This window comes from Dryas octopetala, chromosome 1 (assembly GCF_963921425.1).
Source record: "Dryas octopetala chromosome 1, drDryOcto1.1, whole genome shotgun sequence".
NCBI classification, from domain to species: domain Eukaryota; kingdom Viridiplantae; phylum Streptophyta; class Magnoliopsida; order Rosales; family Rosaceae; genus Dryas; species Dryas octopetala.
In genome coordinates, this window is record NC_141366.1 from 14,296,835 (window position 1) to 14,321,383 (window position 24,549).

The 24,549-nt window shown below is 36.0% G+C and overlaps 3 protein-coding genes, 1 long non-coding RNA gene and 1 other non-coding gene across 8 annotated transcripts in view; 3 read left to right on the forward strand and 2 right to left on the reverse strand.

The window, feature by feature from the left end:
- LOC147298231 (protein disulfide-isomerase 5-4-like) overlaps window positions 1–3,715 on the reverse strand; it is an 8,569-nt gene extending 4,854 nt beyond the window's left edge. Inside the window, exons 1-6 of the mRNA XM_086241822.1 lie at window positions 3,540–3,715; window positions 2,685–2,775; window positions 2,206–2,300; window positions 1,550–1,607; window positions 1,221–1,402; window positions 1,050–1,107 (exon numbers count right to left, since the gene is read on the reverse strand). Coding sequence (XP_086097948.1) covers window positions 1,050–1,107; window positions 1,221–1,402; window positions 1,550–1,607; window positions 2,206–2,300; window positions 2,685–2,775; window positions 3,540–3,580 — 525 coding nt within the window. The 5' untranslated portion in view covers window positions 3,581–3,715. The remainder of the gene's footprint in view (window positions 1–1,049; window positions 1,108–1,220; window positions 1,403–1,549; window positions 1,608–2,205; window positions 2,301–2,684; window positions 2,776–3,539) is intronic.
- Window positions 3,716–7,512: 3,797 nt separating this feature from the next.
- Window positions 7,513–9,706, forward strand: LOC147298232 (uncharacterized). Its single transcript, XR_015119920.1, has 2 exons — window positions 7,513–8,331; window positions 9,520–9,706. It is a non-coding gene; the product is annotated as an uncharacterized LOC147298232 (long non-coding RNA).
- A 3,049-nt stretch (window positions 9,707–12,755) lies between these two features.
- Window positions 12,756–17,176, forward strand: ETFALPHA (electron transfer flavoprotein alpha). 3 transcript variants are annotated; one of them, XM_086253954.1, is made up of 9 exons: window positions 12,756–12,973; window positions 13,138–13,320; window positions 13,443–13,654; window positions 14,487–14,560; window positions 14,701–14,775; window positions 15,036–15,194; window positions 15,450–15,502; window positions 16,157–16,297; window positions 16,863–17,176. In XM_086253954.1, the coding sequence occupies exons 1-9, from the start codon at window positions 12,875–12,877 to the stop codon at window positions 16,938–16,940; spliced, it is 1,074 nt and encodes a 357-aa protein (XP_086110080.1). In that variant the 5' UTR covers window positions 12,756–12,874; the 3' UTR covers window positions 16,941–17,176. The 3 variants fall into 3 exon arrangements, with proteins under 3 accessions (XP_086110080.1, XP_086110089.1, XP_086110074.1); XM_086253963.1 differs by lacking the exon at window positions 14,487–14,560 and having other exon boundaries at window positions 14,612–14,775; window positions 16,157–16,336; XM_086253948.1 differs by lacking the exon at window positions 14,487–14,560 and having other exon boundaries at window positions 14,612–14,775.
- Window positions 17,177–18,917: 1,741 nt separating this feature from the next.
- TRNAG-CCC (transfer RNA glycine (anticodon CCC)) lies at window positions 18,918–18,988 on the forward strand. Its single transcript has one exon. It is a non-coding gene; the product is annotated as a tRNA-Gly (tRNA).
- Window positions 18,989–22,144: 3,156 nt separating this feature from the next.
- LOC147298235 (vascular-related unknown protein 3-like) lies at window positions 22,145–23,411 on the reverse strand. Of its 2 annotated transcripts, XM_086229403.1 has the most exons (4): window positions 22,955–23,411; window positions 22,743–22,861; window positions 22,574–22,645; window positions 22,145–22,386 (listed from the first exon to the last, which is right to left on the reverse strand). In XM_086229403.1, exons 1-4 carry the CDS (start codon window positions 23,133–23,135, stop codon window positions 22,246–22,248), a joined length of 513 nt encoding a protein of 170 aa, XP_086085529.1. In that variant the 5' UTR covers window positions 23,136–23,411; the 3' UTR covers window positions 22,145–22,245. The 2 variants fall into 2 exon arrangements, with proteins under 2 accessions (XP_086085529.1, XP_086085528.1); XM_086229402.1 differs by having other exon boundaries at window positions 22,743–23,411.
- Between the last annotated feature and the right edge of the window lie 1,138 nt (window positions 23,412–24,549).

Sequence of the window (24,549 nt, forward strand, 5' to 3'; positions counted from 1 at the left end):
AAGGGTTAGAATACTGAAAATACTTAGAAAAACAGTGTGAGACTAGAGAGAGAGGGTGCGGCAACACTAGGAGGCTAGGGTTAGGGTTTCAACAAGTTCTTGTAATCCAATTCTAAATATAGTGAAGCTGTGATTCTCTACGGATCACACGGGGACGTAGGCAAAGTTCGCCGAATCTCGAGAACAAATCTTGGTGTTCTTTGTGTTTACTTTTGCTGCTATATATTGTGTGTTTGTTTGCTAATTATTCTAACTCTAGAATACATCTAAGACAAGGCTGAAAGGTGTTTTTCACTACACTAAGTGCGTAAGAAATCAAATAAATAAAAATAAATATTACAGCTTTAAAGATTTTTTTGAAAAGAAGCGACTTAAAAGTTTTTAAAAAGTAAAAAAAAAACTGAGCTATTATTTGCCTATGAAAACTGCAAGACAACTAGTTTTCCCATCAATGATATGGAATACATGAGTTAAACCTTTAATTTCCTGCCACAAGAAGGGATTCTAAATTCTCCATTATACAATAACCATGTAACATATATATAGAGAGAGTTTTTCTCCTATCCAAACATTCAGATTTTAACTAAAATGTGGTTCTCTGATTTAAGGCTTTATATGCCATAAATCTTTGTATGCAATAATTGCTGATGCACTATAATGATTATTGAAACAAAAAGCAAAGAGGATGATAGAATAAAAAGCCCATCTTTTGATTTCATATTTGCTGCATTGAAGATGAACCAAAAAGCTGCCAGAGAAATCAAATAAAAAAGAAATTGCCGAATGAGGAAGAGTTTTGCATTCCCAATACATGTGCATCATGACGGATACATTAGATAAAGGAGTAATCTATAGAACCACATTTTATTATGAAAAATTATATATATATATATATATAAGAGTTTTAGCTTTAAGTCAGCCATTGGTGAATTCTCTGCCAAATCACTTATCAACACACTGATAGTCCATAAGTCAGAAATTGATTGATAGGGTAGCTAAACACTTTCAATATAAGAAATTTGAGCAATATATGGAGCTAAATAATTTACCAGGCGATTGCTCCAGTAGCACCAAGGAGCATAAAAATTAACAACCAAAATTGGATGCCTGCAAAAGAAGTGTTTAAAGTAAAATTAGGAAGGGTATCACTTTGCAACATAATGATTAAAGTCTCCACATCAGAGGTTCAAAGGTTTGGAGCTAAAAGTTGGCCCACTTACAGGTGAGTAAATGTTTCAAAATTTTGAGCAGTTAGTGAAACAGAACCATCACCAGAATATTCATCTTCATCCCCGTGCTTAATGTTATGTAAAATGGGTCCTGAGCGGAATTCAGAGCCAGTGGGTCTTAAATCTGGACTTATAGAGAACTTGCGAATTGTTTTTGTTATATTCAATCTGTTCTGAAAATAAGAGGGCACAAATTCAGGCCAGATGGATATCACATCAAGGATATATGACTAACAAACAATCATTAGCAGTAGGGAGCAAACAGATAAATATAGCAAAGAAAAGGTAACCTAGTGAAACAAAATGAGAGAGATACTTACTGTTCCCAAAATATCACTCACGTCAAGTGATGCAAATTCACATGAAAGTGCTGGAAAACTACATGAAAAATTGAGGTAAAATTAGTCAAGCAGCCCAGGAAACGAGAGAGAGAGAGAGAGGGGGGCTAGGTTATGTAAGTTTATACTGCATAAACGAATCAGAAGTAAAAGGCCAAGTGTTTCCTTTGAGTAAAACTTGGATCAGAAAAGTGAAGTATCCAAATGTCCTATGCATAGGTGAGGTACCCTGATAACCTAATGCATGCATAATCTAATTGTCTCTTTTGAGCCAAGTAAGACATTGCCTTTGAATTCCCATGTAGTGCACCTTATGAATCATTTGAACCTAATTAAAGAATTGACAGGGAACCAGGCATCACTTGTCCACACTTCAAAATTCTACCACTCTCAACCATGATATTGATGTCACTTAATGTATACTACAAGTAACCATTTTGTTACATATGGCTTGGTAGTATCACATCAAAAACTAGAATCCAATAAGCCCTACCCAAAATACTAAACCGCGTGTTCATAAATAGGAACTAATGTACTTTCAAAACCTTGGTAGAAAAAGCTAACTTTGAACCAAATTTTAACAAAATGAAGGATTTCAGTTATTTGTTCATATATGCACATATAATATGAAACTTTACCTAATATTAAATTCAATGCGTAAGAAGTCCCCATCAGAACTCTTGTCAACAATAACAGAAGTAGAGGTGCTGAAGGTCAAATAATTATTCAGTTCCTGCAAAATGAGCACCATGCATTCTATCAGGACAGAGAGAAATGTTATTATTACTAAATTAAATAATGAAGTGCCAAAACAGATTACTGAAAAAGGAAAAAGAAAATAGATATGATGATGTATGTTAACCACAAGAATGAAGAAAAAGTCTGAAAATATTTAATAAAAATAAATAAGGAAAGAAACGAAAATGGCAAAAGAAGAGAAAACAGATGGAAATCCCAATAGAAAATAGAAATAGAAAAATGCCAAGCATCCATGCAGAACCAAAACAAACATCAATTATTCAATTTAGAAAAAGGGCCACTACTCAATGTTCATTTTGTTGAATTTGAATATTTAAAAACGAAAAGGTAACCAACTACAGAAAAATGAGCTACTTACCATTCCAAATAAAAACATCATGGCGAGAGCTGCTACTATAGATAATCCTGCACCTGATAATGATGCTTCTGTCAAATCTCTTGGAATTTTCCTGTACATAAGAAAAGCATTTGTAGCATAAATATACATTTACAAAATATCATGTACGTGAAATATTGCATACTAAATTTCATCACAAGTTCATTTACATATGTATTTTTTTGTGTCCTTCTATCCACAGGAAACTTTGAGAAGAGATGCAATGTGATCTTCTGTATATAAATTTAGTTGCTTAAGATGCATGAAGAAAATCTATCCAATTCGTAGCCCATGGAATTTGAAGTTTTTATTCTAATGCACTATGACTCTAACAGTGGATTTGCTCCTTTCAACCATTTTCATTTTGAATTTAAGATCTTACCATTTTCAGCTGACACAAATAAATAAATAAAGAACTGGGAATTCCATAGAAATGTTCATTCCCAAAAAACGATGGACAATATCCAAATTTCAATTCTTTCTACCTCATACTCTCTCCACATTTCATTATATTTTCCAATGTTCATTATATCAATCAATCAAACACTACTATAACTCCCTCCATAAACCACCTAAAACCAAAGCAAATCACTCATTCCTACATTAGCTATCAAAACCATCACCCAATACTAATTGTCAGCCGCAAATCATCAATCTTTTCCACACTAATATCAGATTAACAATCAATCATTGCCAACATTTACTTCAATTTCATTCATGCATCCAAGCCATCACAACCCAAATACACCAAAACCCTTCACACAACGAAACCGAACTTTCCAAGACCAGATTTAGATTACATACACAGAGAGCTGAAGGAAATGCTAGAGATCTGACCTGTAAAAATCGACGGACTTGATCTTGCCGGTGGAAATCATGGTTGCGATGAATTTGAGAGTAGATAGAGAGAGCTCTAAACCCAATCAATCAAATTGCCGAAATGGAAGAGCTGCTGAGCCTTTCGCTTTGCTTCACTTTCTGCTCTGAATTTGCGTGTATTTTTTTTCAGATCCCCTGTGCGACGGTACAGCTTACTTTACTACGGATGAACACTATCACTCTTGTCTAGTCGTCTGCGTGCGGGAGTGGATCTCAGTGCTAGTGCGGGACCCACTTGATCTTGATGAATGTAGTTAAAACCTTAACGTATAATGAGAATAAAAAAGGTTTTTTTTTTTTTAAATTACTTTTTCTTGCGCTTATTTAGGTAACACAGTAGACTATTTTTATTTCACACATAAATAAAGAGAAATTCTATTCTGAGTCTCTGACTAGCATATTTCAATTTTATGACCATCATTTCTTTAATTTCCAGTTATACTCCTTTCTAAAATAAATAGTCCATCTAATTTCATTCTTATAGTTCTACTCGAGAGATTTTCAAATGCCCAACTTTTACTTTGTTTTAAAGAGAATTACCTATATATAATTGAAGAGAGGACTTACATGTCTCGTGACACAGGGACATGTGGTATCCCTCTATTATCTCTTTCTCTATTTCTCTTATTCTCTTTTTCTTTTTTTCTTTCTTTTTCTCTTTCTCTTTTTTTTAATTGAAATAACACATGTCTCTATAACAAAGACAGATAAATTATTCTCATAATTGAAACTAAAGCTATTTGTTAATTCCTCGGCTTGAAATGAACTTTCCATTAAACTCTATTCATAATTGCCATTATAGGGAGTAAGTGTTAACAACTTCATTGGACCAATCTCAAGATCTCAATTGCTGATTATAAAAGGTTGAATAATACAAGCAAATGATGAAGTTGTCTAAGATGACCCCTGATATTTTGGAGGCTCGAGGCAAACCAAAAAAATAAGATACTTGATTATTTATGTAGAGAGCTGCTATTTGCACACCCCTAAATTTTTTTTTGCACACCCTTTCCTCACTTTTTCTCACTTCACACTCCCACACTTCTCCCACAATTCACATTTCTCATATACACACCCCTCCCAATTACCAAAATATCTCAACTTATACACACCCCTCCCAAAACCCAAACAACACACACCCCACCCCGACACCTCCCTCAGCCACCCCCACCGCCAGCAAGGTCGCCAGCGGTTCAACCCTTCCCTTCTTTCTCTCCCCCTCTCCTTTCCTTTTTCTCCTTCCATTTCTCTTCTTCCCTCTACCATCCCCCTCCCTTCCCCCTGCCGCACCCCCACAGCCCACCCCCTCCCTCGCTCCTCCCCCCACCCAACTTGCACACATGCATGCAAAGCTGCCAAGACCACGTCGACCACCCAACCTACCCAGCTCGCCGAAGAAGAAAACCAAAAAAAAATAAAAAATTGCAAGTGGTTTGGCAGACCAGTGCCGAAACCGATGGTTTCGTTTGGTAGGTACCCGCCGAACAATCTTATTCTATTCGGCGGTTACCTACCGAATGAAACCACCGGTTTCAGCGCTGTTTCGCCGAACCACCTGCATATATATAATTTATGTTCAGGGGTGCAGAGGGAGGTGGTGCGGCAAGAGAAGGGGTGCAGAGGGAGGTGGTGCGGAGGGAGGTGCAGGGGTGCAGGGGGGAGGTGGTGCGGCAAGGGGAGGGGTGCAGAGGCAGAAGGGGAGTGTTGCAGAGGGAGGTAGTGCGGCATGGGGAAGTGGTGCGGCAGGGGGAGGGGAGGGGGATGGCAGAAGGGGAAGGGTGCAGAGGGACTGAGGGAGGTGGTGCGGTAAGAGGAGGGGCTCAGAGTTGTAGAGAGAGAGTGAGGGGCTGGGGTTGGGTTTTGGGGAGAGAGAAAGAGGAGAGGAAGGATGGGGGTGGGGTGGTTCGCGGGTAAGAGGGAAGGAGAGAGAGAGAGAGAGAGAGAGAGAGGAGGGTCGGAGCGGGGCTAGGGTGGTCGGCAGTGGTTCCTCACCGGGGGGTGGGGTGCTGTGACAGGAAAGAAGGAATGAAAGATAAAGGGATGAGGTTTTGGGTAATTTTATTTTGGGTGTTTTTGGTTATTTTACAAATTAAACTTTTGGAGTGTGCAAAAAGAAAAAAAAAGGTGTGCAAATAGAAAGAAAAAAAAAAAAGTGCAAATAGCAACACTCTTTATGTAAATTAATTGAGACTTACATAGTAATTAAGGAATCAATAAATTTGGGAGAATTTAACATTTCAGGGCCTGTGTCGTTTACATGCTGGCTGCTTCGCCTAGCCTCAAGGCTACCCATGTATAAGATTGAGACTTACTAATTAATTTTATGGGTATCCCATTCCCATAGTGTGCAAAACATCTCAATTTCATGTTGTAAATCAGTACACACCATTTCAAAATGGTTAGTATTTCGTTTAGACAATGTTATTTAATTCAACTATTTTTTTTTTAACTTTGTATTCTCGACATACATAGCATTTAGGTATGGGCATCAAGCCATCAACTAGCCGACCCGATTGATCTAGGTCAGGTTGGCCCGGGTCCACATCACCACACAAAAATTGACTAACCCAACCCGTCTGGCCCGACAATAAATGGGTCGGTTGCAAGTTTGGCTATTACTTGTCCAATACAAACCCGACCAGCCCATCTATTAATCTATACATATAATATATATTATATTATTATTTTTTATGCATCCAAATCTTTTCTTTAGTAGGATAAGTGAAAACTAATCTTATCCTTATCTAATAAACCTTTATCCTAAGTTTGTTTTATCATAATCTAATTAGTAAAATGAAACACCCTCCCCCAAATCAATTTTTGCAGACAAGCGTTGTCTTCCTCCTCCACTGATCACCATATCATTCTTTGATTTGATATTCTCTCTCTCAGTCTATGATTTTTTTCTCTCTCACCACGACTCTATAGTGATTATCAAATCGCAGGCGAGGCGCTGCGTTCAGTGCATCACATCTCGGCACCACCATCTCGCCAAACCGATAGACGATTGTTCCGACTTGCCACCCGACTAGGGATGGCAAAAATCCCCGCGGGGCTGAATCCCCGCGGGGACCCGATCCGATTAAAACCCTAATGGGGGGAATAAATGGGGCCGGGTTCGGGTTCGGGGATTTAGGCGGGGCCCCGAGTCGGGGGCGGGGCGGGGATGGTTTTAGGTCCCCCGACCCCGAACCCGCCCCGTTTACACTAAATATATATATAACCAAAATTTAAACGTGATAAGTGCTATGCTGGGAATCGAACTTGGCACCTCAAACTCCTTCCTTCAGCTCCTTACCATCAGACCACCAACTTCTTATGAGTACACTATCCCAATTTATATATTTATACACACTTTAGATAATAAAACCCTAAACCCTAAACCCTAAACCCTAAACCCTATACCCTAAACCCTATACCCTATACCCTAACCTCAAACCCTAACCCCAAACCCTATACCCTATACCCTAACCCCAAACCCTATACCCTATACCCTAACCCCAAACCCTAAACCCTATACCCTAAACCCTATACCCTATACCCTAACCCCAAACCCTAAACCCTAAACCCAATTTATATATTTATACACAATTTAGATAATAAAACCCTAAACCCTATATATACCCTAAGTCCCTAACCCTATACCCTATACCCTATACCCTAAACCCTATACCCTATACCCTAACCCCAAACCCTAAACCCTAAACCCAATTTATATATTTATACACAATTTAGATAATAAAACCCTAAACCCTATATATACCCTAACCCTATACCCTATACCCTATACCCTAAACCCTATACCCTATACCCTAACCCCAAACCCTAAACCCTAAACCCTAAACCCTAAACCCTATACCCTATACCCTATACCCTAAACCCTATACCCTAACCCTAAACCCTATACCCTATATCCTATACCCTAAACCCTAAACCCTATACCCTATACCCTAACCCCAAACCCTAAACCCTAAACCCAATTTATATATTTATACACAATTTAGATAATAAAACCCTAAACCCTATATATACCCTAACCCTATACCCTAAACTTATTATTCCAATTTATATATTTATACACAATTTAGATAATAAAATTAATAACCCTATACCCTATACCCTATACCCTAAACTTATTCTTCCAATTTATATATTTATACACAATTTAGATAATAAAATTAATAACCTAAACCTTAAGCTTTATATAAATGAAAAAACATATATATGTTAAGTAAATTAACAAATATATATGTCTAGGGTATATACCATATATTAATGTATGTTTGTTAAATTATATATTTATATATATGTTTTAAAACCCCAAATTCAAAACCCCAAAGCCAAACCTGAAACCCCAATACACCAAACAGTTGCACTGGTCCAAACCCTAAAGTCTAATCTCGATCTCTCAGACTCAGTCTCTATTCTCTAACTATCTCAGATTCTCAGTCACTCGACTCACTCGGTCTCTCTCTCGCCCTCTCGCCAGTCGCCTCTCTGTCTCGCCCTCTCGCCACCATCTCTGAGACTCTGACTCTCGCGCAGTCACTCGGTCTCTCTCGATCTCTCAGTCACTCGGTCTCTCTCGCGCAGTCGTGCCGCCCTTTCGCCACCATCTCGCCCCTCTGTCTCGCACTCTCGAGTCTCGCCAGTCGCCTCTCTGTCTCGCCCTCTCGCCACCATCTCTGTCTCGCCCTCTCACCAGTCACCACCATCTCTGTCTCGCTTACTCCCCTCTGTCTGGACTCTGGTATGTATTTGGTTTTTGTTTGTTGATGCTTTCTGAATTGGTCAAGAACGAGTGTTGCTTTTAATTCCCTTCGATTTAACAGATTTTAGAATTGAAAGGTTGCCGTGCGCAACCATCTGTACTGCAGCTTTTGATGGGGTTGAGATTTAGTTGGTTATTTTAGTTTGATGGCTTTTACTTGTTCTGGGTTGTTCTTGTTTTTATTATTATTATTTTTTATTATGTTGCTGCTTACTTTTCTTGCTTCTTTCTGTGTTGGCTTGCCAAATACCTGAGAGAAGGACAAGTTGAAAGAGTTTCCAGTGTTACAATTTATGTGGATTTTGTTTCCTGGTATCAAATTCATTTTATGGCTCAGTTGGGTTTGAGCAAGAACATAATTACTAATGAAAGCTATAAATTTCTTTCTGATTTTCATAGACCTTTTCACAGTAATTTAACCAGGCATTTTGGTTTTCCTGCTACAATTATATATATATATATATTTTTTTTTTCCAAAATTGTTAAACTTTTGTTTTTGTTTGTTGATGCTTTCTGAATTGGTCAAGAATGAGTGTTGCTTTTAATTCCCTTCGATTTAACAGATTTTAGAATTGAAAGGTTGCCGTGCGCAACCATCTGTACTGCAGCTTTTGATGGGGTTGAGATTTAGTTGGTTATTTTAGTTTGATGGCTTTTAATCTGTACTGCAGCTTTTGTTGTGAATTATGCTTGTGGAGGCTTATTCCCAATTAAATTTCTGTCCTTGGCTAATTAGTATTTTGGTTGGTGCCTGTTTTTTATCCTAAAGAGAGATGAAAGATTTGTTAACTCTTCCCTCTCTAAATTTGTACCAATATATCTGATATATGAATGTGTGTGTGTGTGTGCGTGTAAGAATGTGTTTATTATCTATACTGGCAGTCCAAATATCTATACTTGCTTTTAACTTGTATAGGCAGCAACTTATATAAAAGTGTATCATTTCTTGCTTTTTATTTTTTATAGATGGACTCTACAGAAATGACCAGCGGCTCCGGCCATGGTGCTGAAAATGAGGAAAATAGGATCCTATCACAATAGGATAAAGCAAGCAAATTAATTATTCTTGTACAACTGAAAAGCAGATTAAGAACCCTATATATCTATGTGATTACAACTGAGCCAGCAAGTGATTACAAATTTACAATCATATCTCTCTTGGTGCAGGTTTGCAACACATTTTATGATCTTGGAGAATCAAGCATACTCCAACCATATATGAGTGATGTACTGATGCCATAAAGGAGATATCTAAACCATGTTTGAAGCTTGATGCCATAGATGTGTTTTCTTATCAATTGATGGATGTATCATGTATTTAGTTTTATCCATTTATGGACTATTAGAACATTAATTTGTGAGTTTGATGCATTGAAACATTAATAACAGGTCTGCAACTCTGCAAGTTTGATATGTATTATGTTAAGCAAGTTTGAATTGAATCTATTGATAATTTGATACTAGCAGGTTTGTATTAATATATTCATCAGGTTTGTATTAATAATTACTGATTTACTGCTAGCAGGTTTGTATCATACTGCTTAACTATGTAAATATGAGGAAAATGTAAATATGGGTTTGAATTGAATCTGTAAATATTATATTACTGCTAGCAGGTTTGAATTGAATCTGTAAATATTATATTACTGCTAGCAGGTTTGAATTGAATCAGGGGAGAAAAAAAAGTGGACATTGAGGCGGGGATTCGGGGCGGGTTCGGGGAAGCCATTCCCCGGCGGGGTCGGGGACGGGGAATCCCCGTTTACATAATCGGGGATTTGGGGCGGGTTCGGGGATTCAAATAGTTTCGGGGGCGGGGGATGGGGGAGGCACCCCCGGCCCCGACCCGCCCCGTTGCCATCCCTACACCCGACCAAGATATGCACTGAAAAACTGACCAAATAACTGGTCGGTTACGGTTTGGAAGATCGGCAAACCGCCACCTCGATTCGGCCGGCGATTTGGGCACCAAGCCATCCTAATTCACCCCACGCTCACCCCTAAATTAGCATTTTCACAATATTGTATAATGTGTTACATGTGCTAGAAAAAAAACAAGGATTTTTTGTTTTGTTTGCTAAGACAAAAAAATAAAGAAATTGTTTTTCTCATTGATCACCACTTTCAACCCCCCATTGTGGTAGAAAAAAGAAAAAAGAAATAGACAATATAGTGTCGTCCATTTTCCCATTTGAAATTTAGTAAGTTTCAAACTTATCCACTTTCATCACCGAGTAGTTTTTCTCATGTTCTAAACTTCTAATATCTTATTAAAAAAAAAAAAAGGAATCAAAGCTACTTTAATAATTTGTCATGCAACATGTTACTTTAGTTAAATTTTATTTTAGTCCTTAGTTTGGGTAAGGTTTTACTTTAGTCCTTAAAGTTTTAATTGTTCTAATTTTGATAATGTAATTTATAAATCGTTGTTATTCAAGAATATGTTAGCATTTTTGTCTATTCATTCGTTAAATTGATCATTAAATCGCTAATAACATGCAAAATATATGACTAAAAACACAATAAATTTGACGATTTGATGAACAAAAATGCTAATATGTTTTTGAATTGTAACAATTTATAAACTACAAAACTAAAAGAGGTCTGCTATTTGCACACCTTTTTCCCACTTTTTCTCATTTCACACCCTCATACCCCTTCCATAATTAAATTTTCTCATACACACACCCCTCCCAATTACCATAATATCCTCATTTTATCCATTTTCACAAAATTTCTCACCAAAACTCATCATCTAACACACCTCATCAACTCAAAAAAAAAAAAAAAAAAAAAAAACACACCCCTTTACCAACCCACCCAGCTCCCTCCTCCTTCCTCACCGGACAACCCCAGACCAAAAAAATAAAAACACCTTATCCCTCCTCACCGGACCACCTCTCTCCCTCCCCCTCCCTCTCTTTCTTCCCCGGCATGCAACACCACCATCCTCCCTCTCTCTCCTCCCCAGCATGCAGCATCACCCTCCTCCCTCTCTCTCCTCCCCGCAGGCAGCACTATCCTCATCCCTCTCTCTCCTCCCTACATGCAGCACCACCTCCCTCTCTCCCCCTGTTTCAACCGACCCAGCCCCTCACCCCACCACCTCCTTCCCTCCCGCACCACCCTCCTCCCTCTCTCTCCTCCCCCGCAGCACCACCTCCCTGTCATAGGCCTTCAGCACTGGTCAGCCGAAACGGTTAGTTTCAGTTCGGCAGTCATCCGCCGAACGTTTCCTAGTTGTTCGGTGGCTGTCTGTCGAACGAAACTAATCGTTTCAGTGGACCAGTGTCGAATGGCCTGTGATGAGGATGTGGTGCTGCAGGGGAGAGAAAGAGAGAGAAGGGTGGTGCGGGGAGGGTGTGGGAGGGAATAAGGTGGTCAAGTGAGGGGCTGGGTGGGTGGGTCGGTTGAAACAGGGGGAGGGAGGGACGTGGTGCTGCATGTGAGGAGGAGAGAGAGAGGGATGAGGGTGGTGCTGCCTGCGGGAAAGAGAGAGAGGGAGGAGGGTCGTGGTGCATGCCGGGGATGAGAGAGAGAGAGATAAGGGTGGTGCTGCATGCGGGGAGGAGAGAGATGGATGGGGAGGGAGGGAAGTGGTCCGGTGAGGGGGTAAGGATTGGGCGGGTCCAGTGAAACAGAGGGAGGGATGGAGGTGGTTCGGTGAGGGAGGGGTAGGCAGGAAGCTGTGGGTCGGGTAGAGGTGGTATGTGTGTATGTGTGTATGTGTGTTTTTTTTTTTTTTCTAAGTTGATAGGTGTATAAGGGTTGTCCTTTAATGTATTTTCCTTTTGTATTAATTAGGTAAATTCACAAATTAAATTATAGGGGTGTGCAAAAAGAAAAAAAAAGGTGTGCAAATAGCAGCCCTCAACTAAAATAACAGCAATTAAAACTAGGAAAATATTTGGGTCACCCCTCCCCCTAAAATAACAATTTCGATAATGTCGGTCCATGATCAGAACCGTTCACTTTTTAGATCACCTATTATAGATCATTTCTGCAAAAAATCAAATCAATCAGAAATCGTTTGGTTATATAACTGTTGTCAATTAAGTAAAAAAAATTGATGGTTTTCAATTAAAGAGTGATTTTTTGACCAAACCGTTGATTTTTTCTATTTAATCAACAACAGTTATATAATCAAACGATTTTCGATTGAATTGAGTTTTTGTAGAAATGATCTATAATAGATGATCTAAAAAGTGAACGAGTCAGATCATGCGCCAGCATTACCAAAATTATCATTTTGAGGGGAGGGGTGACCTTGGAGTACCCAAGGGTGACCCAAGTAGTATCCTTAAAACTATACGGTCCAAAATGAAATCTAACATAAACTATAGGAACTAAAAAGTGAAATTTGGCCTACTCCCTTACAGATAAGTAGTCACGTGCCACGCCATTGAATTTTGACAGTGGGTATTAGGCAATCTCTCCTCCTGCGTTAATCAACCTCCGTCGTCGTCTTCATCGTCATCATCATCCCCAAAGCCACAGAGAGGAGTGAGAGAGAGAGAGAGAGATGGCAAGTGGAGCAGCCCTCAGAGCTTTGAGGAAACGAATTACTCCTTCCTTTACTTCACCAACTTTGGCTCGAAGTCTAACCTCCAATTCTAGAACCGTAAGTTCACTTTCATTCACTACAAACAATCAACTTTCAGAGAAATAATTTCAATCAGATTATTGCATTTCATGTTTGTTTTTTGAAGATAGTCCCAATTCAAATATTATTTTCAGTTTATATGCCGAAGTTTTATCTAATTATTTTTGCAAATAATTGAATAGATAAGCACATTGGTCTTAGCTGAACATGAAAATGGTGCTATCAAACCCCAAACAGTGAGTTCAATAAAAGCTGCAAACTCTTTAAGCAAGGACAATTCTATATCTTTGCTATTGGCAGGGTCTGGTCCTTCCCTTCATGAAGCCGCTGCACATGCGGCTTCATGCGACCCTTCAGTTTCTCAGGTATCCCAAATGCTGTTTTGGTGTGCTTTCCTTAATTTCCCAAATGGGTTGGTAACCCATTGGGATGTGGGACCTTATTCTGATGGTTGGTGAATGACTGAATGATAATTGTTGTTGTACAGGTGCTTGTGGCTGATTCTGATGAATTTGGTCATCCTCTAGCAGAACCTTGGGCTAAACTAGTCCATTTTGTTCAGAAGAAAGGTGGGTACTCGCATGTAATCACTGCTTCGGGTTCGTTTGGGAAGAACATACTGCCGCGGGCAGCTGCCCTTTTAGATGTTTCTCCGATCACGGATGTGGTTGAAATTTCTGAGCCTCGTCTATTTGTCAGGTAATTTTGTTGTGTTGTGAATTGTGACCATTCCTCCTCATAGGTAAATTGTTGCTTTATTAGAATAAACTAAACAACAGTACATCACAGTTGGCTGGCACTCCATTGAAAACAATATTAACATTACATCAGACAATGGAGAAAAAGATGACTATACATAATGCATTCAGGGGGGAATAAGCTAAGATTATGCCTCTTCTTTTGAATAACATCACATGCATTAACTTTTCCATCAACAATTATCCAAGCAAGTACTTGTACCTTTTGAGGTAATTGAAAATATGATGCAATGAGTCATGAATCAACTGTCAGCTGTCTAAAATAGGATTTACATGAGAAAAATGTTGGAGGATTCTCATTGTCCAAGTTTCTTGCATTTCGATAAGTGATTCCTCATGGATCAATTCAATTCCAATTTCTATGAAATCCAATATATTCTTATAAAGAGATTAGTTACAGGGTGACAAAGGTAATATATTCATCCAAACAAAAGAAAAGCAAAATAAAAAAGTAAAGCAAAATCTTGCTGTAGTCATCATAGTCTGCTGTATGCAGTAAAGGGAGATGGTAACATTATTTACAGACATTATGCCAATTTAATAAAGATAAATGTAGGCAAATTTTACATATGTGCTTACTGTACTTTAAAACTGAGGTACTCTTTATTCTCCTTATTTTTGGCACAGAAAGTGGTTGAATTAATCAAATCCAACCACGTATAGTTAGTAACTCACGTATTTCCCTGACAAAGCATCAACTTACCTATATCAGAAGCAATAACAACATGACATACATTTTAACTTCGGTATCGTGTTTCACTTTTGGGCTTTAGCAAGGTGCTACAGGGGTTAGTTTCATGCTCCTTCTTAAGCATGATATTGGTTGACTCTCAACTTTGTATCCGAGGTAAATGTCGATTTCATTGGGCTAGAGTAAGATGGTATTTTCATTTGGCAGGCCAGTATATGCTGGAAATGCACTTTGTACTGTTCGATACACTGGTGCTGGCCCTTGTTTATTGACCATTAGATCAACATCCTTTCCAGTGTTCCCCATCTCAGCTGATTCAAAATCATATGAAGCTCCTATCTCCCAGGTTGATCTCTCCACCTTTGGTGAAGGTCTGTTTGTCATTTTCTAATGCCTAAAGTATTTAATAGCCAATATGTACCTTAAAATTTAATTTGATTAATAAGAAGTGTATGTGACTTTGTCTTTGTCTATCTGCGAATTTATTTACTCTGGATAATTGTGATGCTACAGGATTAACAATGTCTTGAGTGATTCTTGTATGTCAGATGCATCTGGCTGATAAATTTGCTACCTAATTGCAATTAAAACCTAGGCCATCACTTAACATGATTTTAAATCTCATTTGCAGACTCCGTTGGTAAATCTCGATATGTAAAGCACACATTACAGGATACAGAACGCCCTGATCTTGGGAATGCTCGTGTTGTGGTTACTGGGGGACGCGCATTGAAAAGTGCTGAAAACTTTAAAATGATTGAAAAACTAGCAGAGAAACTTGGTGCAGCTGGTAATTTCATTGTAATTTTGGTGTTCAGAACTCCAACTTTTTTTCCCTGCACCTGTATTATTCTTATTGTTGTTGCTTTGTGTGTGTGTGTGTGTTTTTTGATGACGTCTCATGCTTTCTCATGTGTATGATATCTAGTTGAGTTGTTGTAGATATTATATTCATAAGTTAGAAGAATTCTGAACTTATAGGCATATGCTGTTGTTGCAATATGGATAAGAAAAGTCTGACATTTCTTTCTTCTCTTTTGCTTAGTTGGAGCTACCCGTGCTGCTGTTGATGCAGGATATGTTCCTAATGACCTGCAGGTAATTTTTATAATGGTTCTTTCCAATTTTGAAGAATGTATTGACTTCTAAATATGCAATGGCATGGGATCCTTGACGTTTCATTTAATTTGTTGTTTATTCTTCATGATCCTGAAACTGCTAAAAGTCATCTGCTACTAGTTGACATTTTGCAACACAGAAAGGAGAAAAATGCTTCAAGCTGCTTATCCCAGCTAGAAAGCTTGTCAAGTCTCAATTCAGAAATTTTAAACCCCCTCTCCTAGAAGTCAAAAAAAAGAGAGAAGGAAAAGTTTGCAGTCCATATGCTTCTTTTGGAGTATTTTTTCGAGTCAAAGCAATAGTAAAGCAATATATATACTTGTTTTTCTTTCATATTTTGATTGCTTAACTTCTTTCTCTTCTCAAAATTTCTTAACTTCTTCCACAGGCAGGAGATCTTCTGAAATTGAATGTTCCATCTTTTGAAATTATTCACCGTAATCATTCCTTATGCTTAAATATATAAATTGTTTTCATCAATCTTAACCACTTGCACTATCTTGAGGATCAGAAATGCCTTTGATAAAGGTTTATGATGGTTCACATCTCTTGTGCATGTTATAATTATTCTTATGTTCTGATATTCTTTCTTTTCTTCCCCTGGTCTTATAATTTGATTGGTTTGTCTGTTAGGTTGGCCAAACTGGAAAGATAGTTGCCCCAGAGTTGTACATGGCTTTTGGTGTTTCAGGAGCCATTCAACACATAGCAGGCATGAGAGATTCTAAGGTCATTGTTGCTGTGAACAAAGATGTAGATGCGCCCATATTTCAGGTGATGGCTTGAACTCTCTCTCTCTCTCAAATCGTCAAGGTTAGTAATTACTACACTGGCCTTCTAGATCTGAAGGTTATGATGCACCATTCTTAAAGTCCTCACATTTCAGTCCTTGCTCAAAAAGCCAAAAGTTAAAGAAAGAAATTTTGCTTCCTCAGCTGCCAAAAGAAAAACAGAGAAAATATTCTCAAAATGCGAACCAACCAAACTATGCAATAAGGTTTAAGGCTTTTACACTTTGCAAAACCTGCGTTGTGTGTAGTTTTCTTAGGTGCAAGCATTTGCGGACAGGGGGCGGAGCCACAGCTAGGCCTGAAGTGGCCATGGCCCCCCACTCTTTTCCTAACTCCCTCTAATATATGACACATATTATGTTATATTACCCATAAATTTTGTGATTAAGCTAGTAGTGCCCCCCCCCCTCACTTTGAGTTTTTAAACTTTGGCACTCCCAAATTATAAATTCTAGCTCCGCCCCTGTTTGCGGAAAGATTACATATTGAATGGCTTTACCTGCTGTTGATATTTTCCATTCTAATGAACTCTTTCATATGCATCACAGGTTGCTGACTATGGACTTGTAGGTGATATTTTTGAAGTGATACCTGAGTTGCAAGAGAAGCTTCCTGAGAATAAATAAACCTGTAACCTGAACATTTTAGGGATTCAAAAGGTGCTGAATATCTTGCATATCAGAAATTTCAAATTGAATAAATGATAATAACATAATAATATTCAAAATGGATAGGGAATTTGGATATATCGTCACAATTTTTTTGGTGAAGATTCCTTCCCTCAGTTTCTCTCATTATTTTTTAATCTAAAAAGTCATGATTAATTTGGAAAAAGGCCAAAGGAGCATTTGGATTTCCCATATGAATCGGTTATTATGCTCAATATACTTTTTAGGCCCCGTTTGGGATTGCGGTGGAAGACCCAAAAGCTGCTGTGAATGACAATTCTCAATCACCTACAGCAGTTTTGGTGTTTGGTAAAAAAATTAAAAACTGCTTTTTCCCACAATTCTCAATTCCCCACAACAAAAACAGAAAGCAGGTTTCTAGGTGCTTTTGAAAGCTGCAGTGAATCACAGCAACAATGAATATTTTATTTTACCCATAATATCCTCATTGATTTCTATATTTTAAATTTGTTTATTTTAAATTTAAAAATATGTTCATTGTTAGTTATATTTTATATTTTGATAATTAATTATGATATTTTATTTGCACGATTAAAATTATAATATACCTAAAAAAATAATAAACATAGTTATTTAATAATGTTGTTCTTAGAAAAATTAATGCTAATAAAAATTTGTAGCCAACAATTTAAAAAACAAGTAAAACACATTTTATTTTTACAAAACAAATAAGTGAAAGACATTTTTAGCATCATGTTTATTTTAGTAATTATACACAGTCACTTCACTTTTACATTAACATTTACCAAACACTTTGATACTGTTTTTTGCACTCACATCACTTTTGAAAACATACTTTACCAAACACTCAGCTGCTTTACTTTATAGCTGACTTTACTTCACAGCTGTTTTTTCACACAGCAATACCAAACTGGCCCTTAGTATGAAGGGTATTTCTAGGATGGAAGCCGGATGCGTTTCCTTCTTCTTCTCTTTTTAATCATTTTTATAATTTTTTTTTAAAATCCATTTTTGCCAAAAATATGAAAAGTGTTTTAGGTACTGGAATTTCTTTTGACATTATCAAAGTGACATAAGTTGGCATAGAAAAATAAAAGGAAAAATTTATTAGAAAATTAGGATTAAATATCAAATATCAATAATTTTTTAATAAAGCAGCAAGACACTAATTTTTTTTTAGTTTAGGTACTAACCTAAAGTAAAACATTTGAATTAAGTCACAAATCAGTTTGTTATACAGTTGTGACTGTCGAACAATTACAGTTGTAAATGTCGAACAGTCACAGTTGTGACTATTTAAAATTTATAAAAAATTCAAATTTTTAAGGGTTTCATACTTTTGATTTAGGTTTGGGAGATGAAGTCCTATAACGCAAAGACTAATATTAAAGTTTAAGCCTTATAAATATTGAAAAAACAACAAATCAATAAAAAAGTTATGACTGTTAGACAGTCACAGTTCGATATAACCATATTTTTTAAAGTTGGTACATAAACTGAAATTTAGTACCTAAAGTGTAATGACATAAATGTTTTAATAGTTGAAATGAAAAAACATTATAATTTGGTACATAAACTCAATGGATCTAAAATTTATTTGGTAGCAGAAGTAAAACAAAGAAAAATAATAATGTTTGGGCCATTATTTTTTACAAGCCAATTATAAGTTGATATGCCTTGACGTATAACTTATAAGGATGCAATTGGTTGTTAAACAAGAAAATAATGCTAACTTGATGGTGATTGACTTATAAGGAGGAACGAGTACATGTAAAAGAAGCCAAATATTAATTTTCGAAGAGAAAAAGAAACTATGCACACAATGACATGTACCAATTGTTATGTGCTCTCATGAGAATTGTAAATAATTTTCACGTCCTAAGTTTTTTGTTGTGGGAATAGGAGTTGATATATTTGTATATATAATATATTACACCACTTGAGAACCAACAAGCGCATCTGGTGTAGTGGTATCATAGTACCCTCCCACGGTACTGACCGGGGTTCGATTCCCCGGATGCGCAAAGTTGTTATTATTATTATTTTTTTTTGGAAAATTGCAAACCTAATTAATTTTACAGAAAACAAGAACAAGTGGTGTGGGTATTTTGCTTGTTTTTGATTGCTTACTATAATTCATAAGCAAAAAGCCAAAAGGCCCAAAACCACATAACAATAATAGTAAAGAAAAGGATCTCACTTTTTGCTTCAACTTTGCAAAATGCATGCCTTAAGGGCCAGCAATTAATATTAATAATCTCTCATTACTATCTAGCTCTGCCTCTCTGCCAGGAAAGTATCGACCTGTGCGTGTGAATTATCAATTAAGGAACATTCCAGGTGTCTTAATTAGATGTATATATATCTGATTACTTTTTCCTGATAGGCACTAGATCAATATCATCGAGCTAGGGTGCATAGCTGGTGCATGCTGCAAGCATACATATATAGCTAAAAAGTATATATGGGCCTAATATGAAAATGCATGTTTTCTTAGCTTGATTAGCATGTGCTGAGTGCATGTCCCAATTGACACTGACAAATTATGGTTTATGCCTTTATGGACCTACTCTCAAGTTTGTGGGGAGCATTGTTAGCTACCAACCTAGTAATTGAAAGCATGGGGGGGCAATGGGGCATGTACGCATTAATCTTATTAAAGGGCTACCAAGCAATTTCCCAACCAATTAAGTTAATTAATGATATCCTGTTTTTGGTTGACATTCGTTGAGACTTGAGAGAGAATATGATCATGCATGCATGGTGTTAGCTTTAAGCCTTTAAGCCTTTAGTACTACTGTCTCATGGTGGGGCTGTGGATTCCATTAGGAATAGGGCCATAGAGACCCTCCTTAAAATAATTGTGTTAACTAGTTGCCCCATTTTAAATGGGACATCCTATATATCAAATATTATATACCTAATTAAGTTGACTAGCTAGCTAGGTTGTGTTTGTATATATATATATATATATATATATATCAATTGAAAGTCGCTATGAGATTACATATATCTTCATTAATTTTTCTTGTGTCAAATGAGAATCTCCCTTTACACTCAGACTTTTAAATGGTAGTAGCTCCGGCCACTAACTCTCCCCATAAATTTATATAAATATCTGCAGGCCTCAAATGGTTAACTACACACACTCACAAAGTCTCCTCAACTTGATATGTAACTTGAAAAACTGCTGTTGTTGGGTACAAACAAGACTTTGTAACACCTTAATTTGTAAAAAATAGTACGCATATACAGTAATTTTTTTACGATCGATGAAAAAATATATACACAGGCTTTTGAGGTAAATGAAAGGTGTCGTGAAAGGAAAAAGGACATTGCATGGATTTTACCTTGTGTTGCAAAAAGCTTACACGAGGCTGAAAGTTAATCTTAATTGCTACTCTTGACCTTAATTAATTATGGTGGAAAAATTGTGAATTGAAATACAGTAGTACTTGATAGTTGTGGTGGTAGGTAGGGAATGTCAACCCCTTATATGGATCGAGCTCATGTGCGATGACTTTGTTCTTTTAATGAATGAAAAGCAAAAGAAACATTATATGTAACATCAATTTTCTATTTGTTATTCGTTGACAAAAAGCCATTTTAAATTCAGAAAAAGAAATATTTTCAATTACTTTCTTGTTAAATTAGAAAATTAGGTCGGAAATGTGATCGATAGCGAGCTAGCTGGCGAGGTAGCAACTACCAACAGAAGATGCAGCACTTTGGCCAAACCATAGAAGAAAAGCTACATTAAATGCAGAATGTAGCTGGAGCCCCTACTTTTTTGTACGAATATTAATTGCTGAAGTGTTAAGTGAAGAGTTCGTCTATGGTATGAATTTATACGTGAACAATGCAATGATGATTCACAATATAAATTCAACTATTAATAAGCGAATATGCGGATTTAGGAGTTGAAATTTAAGGCCTGTTTGATATTCTATTCAAAAATTATTTTTTGTTTTCAAAAACAAAAAAATAAGTTTTAGTCAAGAAAACGTTTTTGGTAGACCATTTTCAAAAACGATTTTTAGAAAAAAATTAAAAAACATGCCTCTTTTTAAAAATGATAAAATATCGTTTTTCTCAATTTTTTTGTTTTTACACTTCATTTTTTCTTAGCTGTCATCATTTTTTAAATTTAAAAATTGTTTTCAAATTTCATATCAAACATGTTTTCAAATTTTAAAAATTGATTTTGAAAACTCACATTTAAAAATAAAATTTTAATTTTTGAAAAAAGAAAATTTGAGTAGGATACCAAACGGGCCTTAAGTGTTTGTATGATATACGAATTTGTATTATAAAATTTTCTTTAAGTGAAAACGTTTTCATTTACTTGATGTCTACGAGACATTTTTTGGGGTATTGTGGAATCTGTACAGTAGACACTAACTCATCCGCGTTTGTTTTGCTACATATACGAAAAACAATTTTTTGGTCAAACAATAATGATATGTTATGTTATGAATTAGAATTATTGATTAAGTGAAATTTTGTTTGAATTACAATTTTATTCACAGTGGGACCAAATGCATATAACTTATATGAATTATATCGATCAATTACTTATATTTACTGAAAAAAGTTCTATATATTATCAAAATGTGAATTAAGTATATAAATACTGTTGATTAGGTAGAATTATATTAATTAATTTATTGAATGTATAATTCATATTCATAGTTTGAGAATATACCATGTCATGAGAGGTGTGGTAAAAAATCATTAATATATATATATATATATCTAGCATTATAACTAGGGAAGTAAATAAGGAAAGGAAAATCATGATAAATTTGGAAGCATACTTAATTTTATCTCCTCGATCAACAGATTGATTTTAATGATTTATTTAGTATACATTTAATCTTTCATTCAGCTCAACTGTTAATCACAATATATAGTAATTAGTCTTACCTCATGATAATTTCAACTAGTTTGTTACATATATTCTTTATCGATCTACGCATTAATGCAATATGCTTTATGACAAATATATATTGTCTCCAAGGTATACACAGTTACACATGATGAACAACTGGTTTTTGTTCTCTTTTTACTGAAAATAATGATGCATAGGAGTGCACTGTGTACATATATATGTCATCTTAGCATATATGATATATATTCGGTTATGGCCGGGTGCATTGATTGATTGATTGATTGAGAGAGAGAGAGAGAGAGAGAGAGAGAGAGAGAGAGAGGGCCGGGTCTATATATTGAGTGCATATATGGTACTGGTATATGGATGGATGATGACAATTACATAAAATCATCCAAAATAGTTTGATACCATAGAAAATGGAACTAAGCAAAGTCCTCTTTTCTTCAGTTCTGTGCAGTCACTTTCCATCCCATTAAAGCCCAATTCATCACTCCTCTCATCTACATGCCCAGAAGTACTTCCTTTCTCCTATATATGTACATAGCATACCAAGAAAAATTACTTAAAGGGACACCCATCATGTAAATATATAATATATATATAACTCAATATTGTTCACCACAAAATTAAACCAGAATAATAAAAAGACAATATATTAATGCAATAATAAAAAAAAAAACCCATGAAGAGAGAATAATGGTAATTGCTGTTTTACCAGAGTTATCATCTCTATAACATCTTTCTGAAGTTCTGGTTTCATATCTGACGGTTGCCTTTGATTACAAAGCTATTGAAAAGAAAACAGGAAAATGAAGATTATTTGACTTGTAACATGAAATCACAACAAAATGGAAATAAAAACAAAATTAAGGATATATCCTCACCTTGGGACTATTTACAGGAGAACTAGCTGTATCCTCCAAAGCATCATCAAACAAAGCTTTGGTTTTTCTTTTACTGATACTCGATCTTTTGCCACTAATTCTATCCATGTTGCCAAACCCTAAAACATCTTCATTATTAGTATTACTCAATTTGTTGGTGGCCAAAGAAGCAGCATCAGAGATTATTGAATGGCTTTGATTATCATAATAACCTGAGGAGAAAGCAGAATTACTGTGTTCATGACCATCAGCAGGATGATTGTTTATCAAGAAATCTTCCAAGTACATAGTCCAACTGCTCTCCTCAGGGGACTCATCATGATCATTATCAGCTGTGGTTCTTGAATTAGAAGAAATCGTTTTTCTGATCAAAGAGTTCATGGAGTCCTCCATATCTGTTTGAATCAATAATAAGATGAGAATAGAAGCTAGGATTGGATTATATATATAAGTGGGGGTGGGTAGTAACTGTTGGGCAATTCAAGAATAGAAGTGTTGATGAGAATAGGTATATATAGTATTGAACAAAGGAACTTAGTTAATTCTGAGAAGTAGTATAAATTATAAAATATATTTAGGCCATGGAATCTTGATGTAGGGGGTTGGAGAAAAATTTGGCTGCAGCCACTGAATGAAAGAGAGAGAGAGTTTGACCTTTGTGGTGTGAGTCTGCGAGATTAGATTGATTTGCTACATTTTTCTTGGGGTGCACTTATCTTTCCACTAAATTGCGTTGAACAAGTCACTTATTTGGTCACATAAGACTTTTGGACTAGTTCTAATTAGTCTTTTTTTTATAATTAAATATATTTCTCAGGAGAAATTAATGTTATTTATGATATGTAACTTCAACTCTCTCTCTCTCTCGTTTCCCTAAATAATAATTATTGTCCTTCAACAAAAGATCGATGGCCCACCATCAACAATTAATTTGAGACTTGATTATGCTTTCATTAATTAAAGCACGATTAATTTGTAATAATTCTTGTCTAGAGTGCTTAATCCATTTTTTGGGTGTTTTAAATAAAAATTTAAAATAAGAAAGAAATTTAACCCACAATTCAGTCTGCTCAAAAATTCTACCGAGTGCTTGGTAATTCTCTCAATGATTCTTGCAAAACACTCGAAAGCTGCATTTGCAACCTAAAATCTGCATCTACAACTTAAAACATGCATATCATATATAACTTAAAAAGATGCATCTACAACCTAAAAAAAAACATATGTAACTTAAATTTGCAAATGCATATACATATGCAAATAGAGGATGCATCTGCATCCATTGAGCTCTCGAAAAGGTATTGAGCACTCGATAGCTTACTTTTGACTTTTAGTTAAAAATCTTTTAAAAATTGAAACTTGGGAGTAATTTATCTTTTTTTTTTTTTTTTTGCAAATTTGCAATGTCAATTACTTGACATAAATGAGTGTTGCTAAAAATTTCAAATTTGAATCTCAAATATAAATGGTAATGTCTCATAAATCAACATTAATATTCGTTTTAAGCTCATTTATTTACAATAAAAAATACACTGAAACATACACCGTCCACTACCACATCATTTAAAATCTAAATTTCACGTGCTAACATTATTTCTCTTCTAATTAAGTCATGCGATGAAAACTTGAAAGCATACACAGCTCCCATCATCATTGTATTGAATGATGTGTTCAATTGACTTAACCAGAAACAACATAAAATAAATGTTGAAAATTAATTTTGTTTTATAAAAACAAACATGGCTTATGAAGTTATGAGTTATGACTTTGGCTTTTGTTGCCGATTGGCAACTCGTTGAGTAGCTTG